General features: G+C 41.7%; 1 protein-coding gene across 1 annotated transcript in view; it reads left to right on the top strand.

The window, feature by feature from the left end:
- The first annotated feature begins 1,246 nt into the window (after positions 1-1,246).
- LOC307254386 (disks large homolog 4-like) overlaps positions 1,247-14,562 on the top strand; it is a 99,329-nt gene continuing 86,013 nt past the window's right edge. Inside the window, exons 1-5 of the mRNA XM_080032762.1 lie at positions 1,247-1,587; positions 2,932-3,096; positions 5,529-6,152; positions 6,463-6,775; positions 7,467-7,563. Coding sequence (XP_079888888.1) covers positions 1,569-1,587; positions 2,932-3,096; positions 5,529-6,152; positions 6,463-6,775; positions 7,467-7,563 — 1,218 coding nt within the window. The 5' untranslated portion in view covers positions 1,247-1,568. The remainder of the gene's footprint in view (positions 1,588-2,931; positions 3,097-5,528; positions 6,153-6,462; positions 6,776-7,466; positions 7,564-14,562) is intronic.

Raw genomic sequence — 14,562 nt, forward strand, 5'->3', positions numbered from 1 at the left:
TTAGCAGAGTTTTTCTATAGCCACTCATTTACCAATTGGCTACACACAGTGACAGGCATTGATGTTTTTTATAAGGTCACATATAAATAACAGACTATAGAATTGCCCAATCGTTGACGTGTTGGATAGCAACGTATTTGGTATGTATAATGTTTTTGTATTGACGTGTTTAACCAACAATGTCTGATAGAGCACATAGTCTACTCCTTGAAGAAGGCGTTGTTTTGGGTAAACTAAGTCCTGTTAGTCAACGTGGATCCAGGCTGAGAACAAGCCTTGGATAGAGAAGCTTTAATCTACTCCACACAATAAAACTGTTTACCATGACAATAACCGCCAAAATCACACAGGGATGGGCTTGTCTGGACAGCCGGTGGGATTACACCTGTGACATTTCAATGGGATTCCATCCTCATACACCTCTTTTTAGACTGTGTCCGTGTGCGTGTGTGTGCGTGTGCGTGTGTGTGTGTGTGTGTGTGTGTGTGTGTGTCTGGCCATAAATATATAGACAAAACATCACTTCCCACAGCACAAAATACCTGACATTTAGTTTCATATTTGCACAGTTCAATATGCAGCTTAGTCATAACATATAGTAAAGTTATTACAGTAAGTAGTAGAGCCTAGGGGAGGGGAGGTAAGAGCTATCCGTAAACCCAAATCTATACTCAGAGTTGAGTGGATTAGATGTAGATCCAGTGCATGTCCTGGCATAGGCTAGACAAGGCTTTCATCCTCTGCACACAATATATGGCTGTTTAACATGACAATACTACACACAACATCCACAAGCCGCTTATGGAGAGCTTCTCAGACCTGCTTATAGGTGAGTGCATTGATGTGTGTGTGTGTGTGTGTGTTTGTTTTTAGGTCTGCATCTATTTTTGTGAGAACCAATTTGAGTGAGTGCAAGACATTTTTGGAAAGTGAGGGCCTTTTAAAGGGCTGTTTGAGGGTTAAGACTAGGTTTTAAGGTTAGGGTTAGTGAAAGGGGTTGGGTTAGGCATGTACAGTTTCATGGTAAGGGTAAGGGACTAAAATGCATTATGTCAATCAGTGTCCTCACAAGTATAGCTGAACACACGCGTCTGCTTGTGTGTGTGTGTGTGTGTGTGTGTCATCCCTCATTCCCACAGGACCGCCTAAAAAAACCGGTCGGACTGCGTTTTGAGCGTAGTCACCTGAATGGTGAAGTGAAGAACAAGTTAAACCAAAGGTAGACAGAGCGAGAGCTAAAGTGAAAGAGAAGGAGAGAGCAAAAAGAAGGCGATAGCTCCGGGTTCTAAGTCCACGCGGCGGCTGTAGCTGTCAATCGCTTGATGTCAGTTTCTCTTTTCGTTTTTTTCTCGGACTTCGAAAAAAAAAAGTTTTGATTTTTTTTATGCAAAAGACAGTCCGGTGTGTAGACTGTTGTGCTGTCGCGTAGGTGTCCCAGTTTGGAGGCAGGCTGTCCCGGGACAGACGCACACATCTGTAATAACACATACACTGTCACCCACACACGCAGACACACACATACAGCGACGCAGACACACGCCCCGGTGAGGACGACTGTGCGTGTCACCATGCCTCTGCTACAGAAAGGTAAATGTAATGTTTTGTTTTTGATAATTAGCTATATATTTCCTGCATCTCTGTAGTGTTTTCGCTTTTATATGTAGTTTTGACAGATTAACGACATCAGAAACATCAGTTTCAACAACCACTCTAGAATGTTGCGTTGATGGTGTTGCTGCAGCTCAGCGACGCGCGCTCTCTCCAGAACCAAACTTCTCTAAAATAACAGCAATTCAACGTTGAATTATTTATTGGTGCACACATATCCCATTTCAAGAGTCTTAACTAATCCTTATGATGTTGTGGTGTATTCGGCACACAAGTTATCCACAATTCAGCTAGTTATTCATAGTTTTAATTCTTTTTGACTAGGCTTGCCGTCTGTTTGCTGTTGCTTTAGCTGTCGCTTAGAGAGATTTTTTGCTAACTATTAATTGAATGCCGCTTTAAAGTGAATGAGAAACTGTTTGGAAACACTTGTGCAGCGTGGTTATGCGAATAATGATTAGGTTTGGAACTATTTTGAAAGCTGTCTGGGTTGACATCTTTTAGTACAAGAAAATGCTGCACGCGGACGCTTGTATGAGTTTGCTGTTGTTTTCTCAAAGCTTCCGGTTTGATCAGCTGTTCAGAGTGCCAATGCCCATGGAACCTGGAATGCTGTCTGCATCTCTCTGAACACCATAAACCGTATTGCCCTTATGCCCTTTTAAATAACCAAGGCCTACAAAAAACATGGTAATACAAGTTCATAGTAGTTACCATTTCTCAGAATCATGCAGACACAATAAGGTGCCATATATGTGGTGGATTTTCCAGAATTTGCAACAAATTGGCACTTTGTCACTTAAAACTGCTGTTTTCAGTTTTATTGTTATATTAAATTATGAAAATAAAGTCATGAGGAGCGGAGAGTAAACATGCACCCTGATAGAACTCTAAAGCAAACAGTTGCATCCTTGTAATTCTCAAATGTGTTGTGTATGAAAGGTGATACACTGAAAACAAGTAGTAGCTGAGACAGACAGGAACATTCTTCTGGTTCTCTCAAGGAAAACAAAAAGATGAGGTATTTTTAAAAGCCTACTAAGAGAGACACCTGTGTCCGCACGCACACACACACACACACACACACACACACACACACACTATATGAAGCCAGGTGTTGTTAATCTGTCTATTTACTTCACCCCGATGCAATGTAAATCAGCTTTTTAACCATAGTAATCCTCAATTAAATAGGGTCTTTTAATGGACGGCACCTTAATCTCCTTGCTCTATTTAAGAGTGCCTAGAGGATTGATCTTTTCCTTTCTCTTATCATTAGTTTGAAGGGAAACTGGTTTTTAACGTGTATACTTTTGTATTTAGATGCTCAGCGAGCCCTGGAGCTCCTGCAGCAGTACCGTGCTAAACTGAACCAGAGACAACAGAACCAGACCAAACCGGGCCACGTGGAGGAAGACCAGCAGCTGCATCAGTCTCTGGACAGGGTCATCAATGTCTTCCAGAGTCAGCTCTTTAGCGCTCTGCTTGGTAAGGATTCGGCCATTGTTATTACATACATCCATTTAGATCTGGTGTTATAGTGTTTTGAAGATTTGGTAAGGTTTTATCTGCGGAACCTCCTATCATTTGTTGATGCTTGAATTTGATATTTGTATGAGATTTAAGGATTTTTTAGGTGAGTTGTTGATTACTCACAGTTTGAATGAAGATAGAACATGGGTGTACAGTATATTGCATACTGCCCATTGCAACATTTTATAATATATTACCACAGATCAATGTGATACGTTTTAGTCAGCCATTTCAGCCCCCCGCGGCCCTGCTCCCCACACACCCCCCCAAAAAAATTATATTGTCTTACACAAATTTACATTTTTGGGAAAAACATACACCTCAGTGTGGGTGCAGTCATTATTTTCTACAATCATTCTTGATTATCTAGACTAACGGGTACATTGTTATGAATATAGGTTTTAGATAGCAGTTTTTCAAATATAGTGTTGGATTGCATTATCTCAGAAACTTGGCAAATAAAACAGAAACTGTCAATAGCTAAATCAACTGACACTGTACATTGTTTCTTGTTGTGGTCTTCAAAACACATTTACAACCATGTGATGCTACGCTGCAGCCAGGTTCAATGTATGTGTGATGATATTCTTGAACGTCGACTGAGCGGTGTCACAAAAAGCACGCTACGTTTTTTTATGGCACAGTATACGAGGGCTTGAAGAAAGAAACTTGCGTGCGCTTTTGTTACGGAACGTTTGGCTATGATACAGTAGCCTAGTATGCCAGCAGACAGAGGGCCAGGCTGATCATAAGAGACTTGTTTTCAGTAAGTGGTTGCACTAGTTTTCACGGCGTCCGCAAGATGTTTGTAGTAGGCGTGATGTGGCCGGTCACAGAAAAACACAGGGCCCCTTTGTAGAACGTTTTTGCACACATTTAGAGAATGTGTAGCGAGTATGAATTCCTCCATAGAGTTAACAGAGTGTGTGTCACTGGTCAGTTCTGCTTGTGGTGAAGCGTTGCTGACTGAGAAGAAAAACATTGGGCACATGTGTGTCTGTGGTTTTATGTGCATGACGACAAACTGGTCCCACCTGCTCTGCGACACGCCCACAGCCCTTTAGCTCTGACTGTAACACTCGTGTGTGTGTGTGTGTGTGTGTGTGTGTACGTGCTGTTCACTTTACATGAGTTCCTGTTTGTGACGTTGACCTTTGACTGAGATGTTTGTTGTAAAACTTAGACCTTTCATTTCCGTTGTTACTGTAATATTTTGTGTTAAAGACTTTCGACTTAATATATTTTACATTATATTTTAATATACTCTAGGTCCATTGGATTTGACAGTGTGTTACTGTACTGTGTATTGTCCTGTAACACTATTTTACGGTCACTTCCCTGTGTACACACAAGTTATCTGAGTTAGCAGCATGAGCTCACAACCACGTGTATGATTTAGAGTAGAATGGCCTGTCAGTTCAGGGGAAGTGAAACAGTCTCTTGGATACATTATGTCAGTGTTCTTACTTCTACATAAGGGAAATAGCAGTGAAATCAACTCTCAGTTATTGGGAAAGTGTAACTACTGCAGGAGCCTATGTTCTGTAGTATCCTTGTGCTGCCACTAGAGGTCAACAGTGTATCAGCTGTGTTTGCTTTGATTGTATCTACCAATTTACCTTGCAATATCTGAATGCAACGTTCAATATACAGTAGTTGCTTTGGTTTTCTATTTGGACCAGCTTTACACGATTGCAATCAATTATTCATTTATTTACTTCATTCATACTTTACTGTATGAAATTGATTTTTTTTGTTATTGATGAATGCCTTGAAAGATTGAATATGTGATTTAAGTAGCAATTTATTTTCTGCTGGTCGACTTGTCAACTCAATCAGCTCTACCGCTCTGTGTCCTTTGGAGTAAGAATTGCCTCAGTGTGCTGATATTTAATCAATCATTCCATTTGTTTTGGTTCTGTAATTTGTTATTCTTTTATTTATACAGTCATGCATTCAATAAGTCATCCTTCCTCTCTTATGTTTCATGACCTCATTTCCTAATCTACTTAACTCTTAAAGTTGGAGTCAGCTATTCTGGAGAATGCTTGTGGTGAAAATCACTTTTTTCTGAAAATCAGTGAATGTCTCCTTAACCACCTGCTACCTGTCTGTACTGTGTAGGCTCTGTAAACGGGCATGTTACTAACTATGGTGGCCCACCTTTGGTTTACATACCAATTTACATAGCCTATGTGTATTAACACATAGGCTATGTATGTATGTTTCAGCACTCACACAGTACAAACAGGTAGTGGATCGTGAGTAGATATTCACAGATTTTGTCAAGAAAATATCTCAAGCATTCTCCAGAATCGCTGACTTTACCTTTTATGGCTTATGATAAAGTAAAGTCTATAGCCTAATCTCTGCTCTTCTCCCTCCAGACATCCAGGAGTACTATGAGCACACCCTCCATGCCGACAGCAAGAGTACTGTAGAGCAGAGAGATCAAACAGACGGTCCTGTAAACCTCCCGGTACCCGCTTCCCTTAACCTGCCAGAGGAGCCCGCAGCGGAGCCATCAATCCAGCCACAGCCTATTCCCTCTGTGCCCTCTAGCCCAAAGGATACTGCAGAATCACCTCAGCCCAAACCCCCGGCCCCTAGACCCAGGTCCTTCAAGAAACCGGCCCCTCCGATCCCCACCACGCCAAAGCCACCTCGCCCTGCAACACAGCCCTACATTTCACCTCAGTCACAGCAAGCCAAGCTCAAGTACCGTGCTCCTCTGCCTCCCGCCTCGCCTGGAGACGCTACCAAATCGCCGGCATCAGACACCTCTCCCTCTACGCCTTCTACTCCCTCTGGCCCTGCCACACCCAGCCCAGGGAATGGTGTAGAAAAGGCTCCGTCTTCTTGCCCCATAAAAAAGCCTCCCAGATTGTCACAGAATGGAACAAGGCCACAGCTTACTGCAGCCGTTTCTAATGTTTCATCAGAAAGCTCAGCCACCTCCGTCACTGCCTCCGCCACTGTTGCCAACCCACAAAGCCCTTCTCCCTCTCCAGGTACAGCATGAATATATTTTTTGAGTTTTTTGGAAATGTTACCCCACGACTTCAAGTCAATTCCAGAGGGCGGTTGTAATGAACCCTGCATAATTCCTTTATATTTTTTGCAACTGAATTGATTTATTTAATTGGTGAATCTTTTTCTGTTGTATGTTATGTGTTGTAATGTATTTTGTTTATTTATATTATTCAAAAAATGTTTAGTTCTGTAATTTTGCTAGTCCTTTATTTATATCGCCATGCATTCAATAACCCATCTAGCCTCTTTGCCAATCCACAAAACGTTTTTCTCTCTCTCTCTCTTTAGATCGCAATCAGGTGACGGTCTCGGCCCTCGTCTCCAGCACCGTCAAAGGCTTTGTGTCTCCAACCACGCCAGACAAAACAACCCCCACCACCAGTGGCCCCACTACTCCTAGCACCAGCCCAGAGCGAGACACAGACATCACAGACCCAATGGTAATCTCTGCACCTATTGTGACCAACAAGGAGCCGGGCGTAGGAGGTGATGTCCCCTCCACTACCAGTCCAGTTAGCCCAAACAAGGGCAAATTTACCTTCAACGTCCGCAGCCCAACTGTGCCTGCTGCAGGGCCTCTCACTAAAGGCCCTCTCTTGAGGTATGTCCAACACATGAGTATACATTTTAATAGTTAGCAAACCATCATTTGCCACTGTAAATTGACATTATATCAGATTCAATCAATGTATTATCTCTAGGAAACTCGCTACAGCAATGAGCAACTAACACCAAATATTTGTGGACGAAACAAAAAAGTGTTCATTCACAATTTGATCCAACAGTGTGCTGAATAGAATCCTGTTTTGTGATAGTGTGGGCTATTGTAGCTTCCCTGGTCCTGCTGGACTAATACACTTGATATACTTATGTAGGCTTATTCAGTTTATGTCCAATCAGTGGTAGAAATAAATACATTTTACATAAAATGTCTCACATTTTTAATAGAAAACACAAACTGATTTTAGCTATTAAATGCCATGCTTTTTATACATTCTTTTTCACAGTGTGTAACACCAAAGTAGTATGTAACAAAGTATTCCATTTAGATTGGACATTAATAAAGCTAGCAACTATTTAATAGCTTTGTGTTATTGAAATATACAGTATGTATGTCACATGGGTTAAGTGACACATATTATACAACACTGCAATGCATTGTTGTACCAAAAACCACTACACATGCACTCCCAATAGCAAACTAGTGCTATTGGGAATTCAGGTGTAGTGGTACAATTGTAATAGCTGACAGTTTTCAAACACCCTCTCTCTCTCTCTCTCTGTTCCTACAGTCCAACCAGCCCCAGAGCAGTCAAAGTCCCCTCCACTAGCCCCAGCCCCGGTCCATCCAGCCCCAGGCCCGTTATGAGCCCACTGACCCCCAACAAGGTAAGACATCTCTGGCTGTTGTGTATTAGTGCCTCTAGAAATCAGCAGGAATTGTTGTTAACAGCAGAGTATGGTTCATGTTGTCTGATATAAAAGTGGTTGATCTAAGTTGTTGAATGGCAACCTTGAGGTCAGGAGAACTGAAATAAATCAAGGTCATTCTTTCTTGCCTTGGACTGAGAGAAACAATTTTTCAATGGAAATATATCCTCCATTATCTCCTTGTGCTTTGGTGGTGCTGTACAAGGCTCCCATAGTCAATGTGTATATTGTCAGGTGGATTTATGACTGACAATTGTAGTTTGAATGTGTTGCTTCATGTCTGACATGTACTGTATGTCATTCTCTATGGAAAATGTTTTGAATCAGTGCATCACGTCTTGGCCAGTGACAGTGTTTTTTCTCCTCTTGAAGCATTTTATCAAAAGGCTGCTGGTGGCTGCAGAGAGCAGAATTAGACGGACAGATTGTTTACGCAGGCTGGCTGTTTTGAACATTGGCTTGCACTGCATTACATAATGTGACAAAGGGAATCTGTTCGGTTGAGTAACTGAACAATTTGATTGTCCAGTAGAGTCAGCAGAACGGGCTTTAGAGATTGGGCACATGCATGTGGCTTTGTCTTGTTTTGATATTGCTGGAATGGAAAATGTAATGTATTCGTGTGTGTGTGTGTGTGTGTGTGTGTGTGTGTGTGTGTGTGTGTGTGTGTGTGTGTGTGGTTTAGACTGTTTGACTACAGATTTGCACTGATAGTCCAGTTCTCAGGGGAAAATGTGCTGAGATTGACTGTTTTGCTTTATGCTCAAGTTGTTTTCAATACAACACACAGCTGCTGTTGCTGTGTGTGCATCATGCCACATTTTTTCACCAGGCCAAATACTGCTTGTATAGTTGTGATGGGGTTGGAGGTACTGTAACTTTGGTTACATTCATGCGCTGTGCCTACTACCTTTTGAAATGCAAAATAATCAACTATCATTTTAATCTGACAAAAAGGGAAACCTGTGTTTGCAAACTTCAAATTAAGTGAAGAACTTTTTGCACTTACATTGCTTATTAATGAATTATTTAGATAACTCAGCTGTAGAAGAAATGTTTACCCACATATTTAGCACAACCAAGTGCACACAGACTGACAACTTTCCGTTGGCAGCAGTGGGCATCAGGAGACAACCAACATTGAGTGCAGTCGGAGCCAGGGGAGGGTGGAGGCGGAAAGAAGTAGAGTAGGACAGGAACAGAAACAAATATAATATGATATGTGTGTGTGTGTGTGTGTGTGTGTGTGTGTGTTTGTTTTATTGAAGAGATTTGAGTCCGAGACAATTCCCACCCATCTTTCCTCAATCTCTCTCTGCTCTGCTTATATTGTATAATATGTTCATTGTCTATGTTAGGGTTTCAACATCGATTGTAGTGAAGTTGTGTATATTCTTAATGATAGAAATCCCATCTTTGTGCTTCAGGGCGCATATACGTATAGCCTTAACCTCGCCAAGACCCATGCTCAAAGTTGAAAATAGAGCATCTATTGCTGCTATACTGCTGTTACTGTTTACTGTGTCTACCCCCCACTGCCAAACTGAGACTGACCTGATAAAACAGCATACAGTGGTGTGTGTGTGTGTGTGTGTGTGTGTGTGTGTTTTTGTGTGTGTGTGTGTGTGTGTTTGTGTGTTTGTGTGTGTGTGTGTGCTATATGTATTTTTATGTGTGCCTATGTCTGTGCATACATGTCTGTCTGTGTGAGCGTTTCGCCTGTGCATCCATGTGTGTGCATTTTTCTGCGCCTGTCTCTGAACGTTTGCCAGTATTTTTTTTTTGTGTGTGTGCCGCGAGTGTGTTCTCCCGTGTGCGAAGCTGTGGATACATATTCCGAGGCATGCACTTTTTGAGGTCAAAATGTGGCAACCAGCTGCCATAAAGCGAAGAAAGCAGCTGGAGAACAAGAGGTTGCGGGTGGAGGTGCTTTGGGACAACGGCTGCCGCTTTTCCCGAGTCGGCCTGTGTTTTAGCGGAGGAATCGTCCTCTCTTTGGTGTGCTCCGATGAAAGGACAGGTGGAGAATAGGACATGAGAAAGGGAGGAGAGGGATGGAGGGATGAAAGAAGAGGATGAGAAGGAGTGGACGTTGAAAGATAGACAGATGTCACCGATGGCGACAAGCAGCTGAGTGGCGGAACGGGAAAGTTGTAACATTGGGAGATGTTCCGGTGAAAGTCTGCCGGTCGGACTGGTGAGGATGGACTGCATCTGTATCCTCACTACCAAGGTGAGACACAGGAGGGGAGCAGAGAAGACCAACACATCAAGACATACAGTATAAGTTAATTGGGTTCGACAGTGTGGTTGACTTGTATCAAATGTTCAAGGCTGTGTGATGATGATGATGGAACTCAATATTTCATGTATTACTCTCATCCCTTTCATTTTTACATTGACATTTGGTGTGAATTGGGTCAGAATGAACTGAATGTCATCAAAAGCAGCGTGCTGTTTGGATGGAAAAGTGAGACCGAGACGTGCAGTGCTTTGGGGGGAATTCCACTTAACACATCCATCTCACAGTAAACTAAAGGATTAGCAAATGATGGGAAACTAGGTGCACCTGCTCACAATATGCCAGCTCCAATCGGTGAGGGGTTGCGTGTCACACAGATAGGGGGGGTACTATACCATTTGTGAATGAACAGACTATGAGGTGAGGTCCTATAAGAGCAGGTTGCGCTCCAGTGAAGCGACGCTAATGGGAATGCCGAGCTGTTGCTCAGCTGTTGGTCCGACACCATGTGACACCCTGAGAGACCGGAAACTGGGTTGCTAGGACACACACCTCAAATATGACTGGCTGGCTGTTGATATAGCTGACTGATTCAGTGGTTGAATGTCTCGTCTCAATGCAGGAGAGAACACTTTCCTAAAAACTGTACTGGCAAAATTAAAGGTGGAGTCAGCCATTCTGGAGAACACTTGTTGTCAAAATCAAAACCAGATTTTGGGAAAATCAGTGAATATCTCGTCACGATCCGTTACCTTTCCCTACTGTGTGTTAGCCAACAAATCTGGTGATAGACAGCCTAGGCTCTGTAAATTGGAAAGGAAATCAATGTTATGAGGATAAATAAAAGTTAAATGAAAATGAAATGTAATGAAAGGGGCCCACCTAAGCTAGCAAGATGTCCGTTTACAGAGCCTAAGCTGTATATTATCACTGGACTTTTTTTCAGCGCGCACACACAGCACAGATAGGTAGCGTGTCGTGACGAGATATTCACTACATTTTGACAAAAAGTGATTTTGACAACCTGAATTGCTGTCTCCACCTTTAAACCCATACATTATGCACATACTGTATGTGCATGCTCAGAAATGCATGGCCTATATAAAAGCAGCAGAACCAATGTGAGGCTCATGCCCCTCCTGACTCTGCATAGGATAAGCCATGTAGGAAAGGCAGGGATGGAGAATTTAACCATTCAGGTGCTTTCTTTGGAACAAAACTGCAAACACATCCTTTTGTAAATATTAGGGTATGCATGGAGCAACTAGTTTGTATGAATAGTAATTATGACCTCATTTTAGGACTTAAAGACCTACTTCACCGGTTGGAATATGAAGGTGTATTGAATTTGGAGATCCTATTTAGTATAAATGTGCAAAAAAATCATTAGATTATAATAGTGATTGTATAATGATAGAACGCTGGTTCTGTATGGCTGAAGTATTCCTTTAACTGTTTAAAATATCTTGCCTTGTGTCTTTCACTCTATACAGTACGTTACATCTCAAATACTTTATTCTTCTGTACTGCAAACTTACAGAGCAGACCACAGCATCTGATCCTGCATGTTCCGAAACACAGTTGTATTTTTTCTGATATTCTCGTGGTTATATCACGCATAGTTACATAGAAACACTGAATATGTAGTTAAATCCTAATACAATCTTGGTCCTGGTTTTGGAATTATCTTGAATCAGACCCAATCTAATAGTTTGCACCACATTATCTGCATGAAGGACAATACAATTGACCACTAGGTCATCCTGTGGGACTACTGTACTGTATGTAAGAAATACAGTCTTGACAGTTCAGGAGTTTGCCAGCTATTGGATAATGACCTTCTATAATGCTGGTAAACACATGGATGTTGAGTTTGAGACTGGACAGGGAATCTCACTGTTGTAAGCATGGAGATTATTGCAAAGATGTCAAATCTGCCCACATTTCCAAACAAAGCCTGATACAATAGAACAAGAACAAGTCGAGGCTGCGTGGTTCTGGGGTTCTGGTGAATGAATGCGAAAGGACAGAGACATAAACAAACAGAAATGAGTCTGTAGTCTGTTGGAAGATGTACAAGGAGACGGTGGGGATTCCATCTCCCATTCATCTGCTTAATCACATTCATCTCATTAGGATAATGGATTTAAATTCAGAGGGTGTTCCCTGAGCTCCAGGCTGCATATGCCTGATTTATTTCTTCTTCACATTTCCCTATTTGACACTATTTCATGATGTGCATTCTGGCTTAAAGGTGGAGTCAGACATTTGAAGAATTCTTGTTGTCCAAATCAGCGAAAATGTCCTTACGATCCTGAGCCTGTCCGTACTGTGTGTGTCCGCTGAAGAAAATCCAGTGTTAATCCACAGCCTAGGCTATGTAAACTGGTATGTAAACAAAGGCCCACCGTAGCTAGTAACATGCCAGTTTGCTGAGCCTAGGCTTTGGATTAACACTTTTTTCAGTGCACACACAGGTGGCGGATTGTGAGGAGATATTCTCTAAGATTGACAAAAGGCGATTTTGACAACAAACATTCTGCAGACTGACTCCACCTTTAACTGAAAAAGGCATAAAAAGACTGGAACGTTTTGAAATCCAGGCTTATACGCTTTAAATGAAGTAATGTGCAATCATCTACAATATACTCTTAGCAGAGATGCATATGGTGACATAACAATAACGTAAACTAAGTTTCCAGTGCACACATGAAATACAATACAAACTGAGGCAATAGTTGCCAAAGGTTGTTGAGTGGATTTTAGTTCCTATCGATATTCTCTGCTCTATCCCGTCCAATCCTCTTTCCTTTATCTATCCTATCCTGGCTTTTTTCAGTGTGCGATTGTTGTCTGGTCTTACCCAGTGTCACTGGCCTCCCCTGCTCCGAGAGAGTAAGAGTCGCTCTCCCTATAAGAGGCTTACCCTAGGCTGCTAATAGACTTTATGGACGTGGATCTATTTTAGGATGGACAAAGAGGAGAAAAAGAATGAGAGAGTCACACTCAACGACCAAAGAACAGAGAGAGATCAAGTGTGTGTGTGTGTGTGTGAATGGGTTCATCTTATACCTAGCTAATCTTACTGGATGTGTGTTTGCCAGAAGACTCCATGCTAAATCATTCCACCGATTCATCCAACTGTGCAACTGTCCAGCTGGCAGTGTTTGCGAGGCTGTGTGGATGGGGTCACAGCTGAAAAATTAATCAACGGAGAAGAAAGCATGAGGAGAGAGGAGAGAGAGAACTTCCAAAAACAACTCCAGGACTATTGAAGCGAGAGCTATGCATCAGCAGTGAACTAAAGCAGCAATGACGGACCGCTGTCTCAGGCAAGCCAAGTTTTACGACGCAGTCAGCCAAAGGTTAGCTGTCTGGGATCCACTCCTGTTGTGAATAAAATTGGATTACGGTCTTAAGATAGTTACTGCCTGTATGATGGCTGACACTTACTGGGCCAGCACCAGGGATATTCATATGGAGATGGACCAACGCAACTGTACAGCCTCAAGCAATGTAATGTACCTTCAACTACTTTGATTATAGTTGTTTTTTCTCTGACTCACCACCTGCTGTTCTGAGGTTTGATTCATTCAGAATTTATTTTGTAGTCCATCTTTATTGTAGAGTGTCAGTAATACATGGCCAGAAGACCATTACCTGTTCATGCATGTGTGGTGTATGTAAAACACTATACAGTTTGTTGAATGCACAGTAGTTGTTGTGTTTAAAGCTTGCAGTCAAATATAGGTGTTTGAACCCATGTCCCCTGATCCTTATACACGTTGATAAAAAACAAAACACAAACGTAATAACATATTGCAAAAAATTCTGAATGGTGAAATGGAACTAAATACATTTAGTCAAGTGCTGGCCTTAAGGACACAGTTGTGGTACTTTCTCTTTACTTGAGTATTTAAATTAAAATGTACTTTATATTTCTCTCCCAATTGGGAAATGTCATACTTTTTAGTTGTTAGACAGCCCCAAAGATAAGAGAAAAAGGCATACAATGTATACAGATCAGTATACCTTTTTCCTCTTCCAATAATCCTCTCAGGACCCCCCTGCGAAGGGGCTCATGATGAGCCTGGACTAAACCACTTAACCATTTATAAAGTAGTTAAGACTAGCTCCTTTTTTTCCTGCCACGACAGTACAATGTACCTTACGTTGACGCATCAGTAAGAAGAACTTAGTTTGTTGTATCAGTCGCTTATTTACTTAAGAAGAGTTTTTGATGTTGGACTTTTAATGGAGTATTTTTAAAATGATGGTGTTGGTGCTATGAGGAACTTTTAAATATTTCTGAATTTTTCGATGATGATAAACGACATGCTATTTGTATATAGTTTATCTTAATGCAATTGTCATCGGTATGCTCACCCAGGAACAACAGCTGCCGTCGTAAAAACACTACCGCTGTTGTCCAAAGGAATTAACAAAAACTGAAAAGTTCCTTGTAGCACCTTTTAAATAAAGGAGTACCTTTTCCATAATCCCTGGTATTCGGCCAATGTTAACCTTTTTCCAATGTCTATTTTAGGTAAAGTGCAGCTTGGCAGCCATACAAATCAGTGTTTCGGGCACCTTGCAGATCATCTTGTGCCCTGTCACGTCCTTTATAAAGACAGTGATCCTGTCCCTGAATCATGTATTCAAAGAGCTATATCAAGTGCTGCTAATAATAACGGAAACTGGCTGAGAATCAATTG

Source organism: Ammodytes marinus (genome assembly GCF_949987685.1).
Source record: "Ammodytes marinus genome assembly, chromosome: 8".
NCBI classification, from domain to species: Eukaryota; Metazoa; Chordata; class Actinopteri; order Uranoscopiformes; family Ammodytidae; genus Ammodytes; species Ammodytes marinus.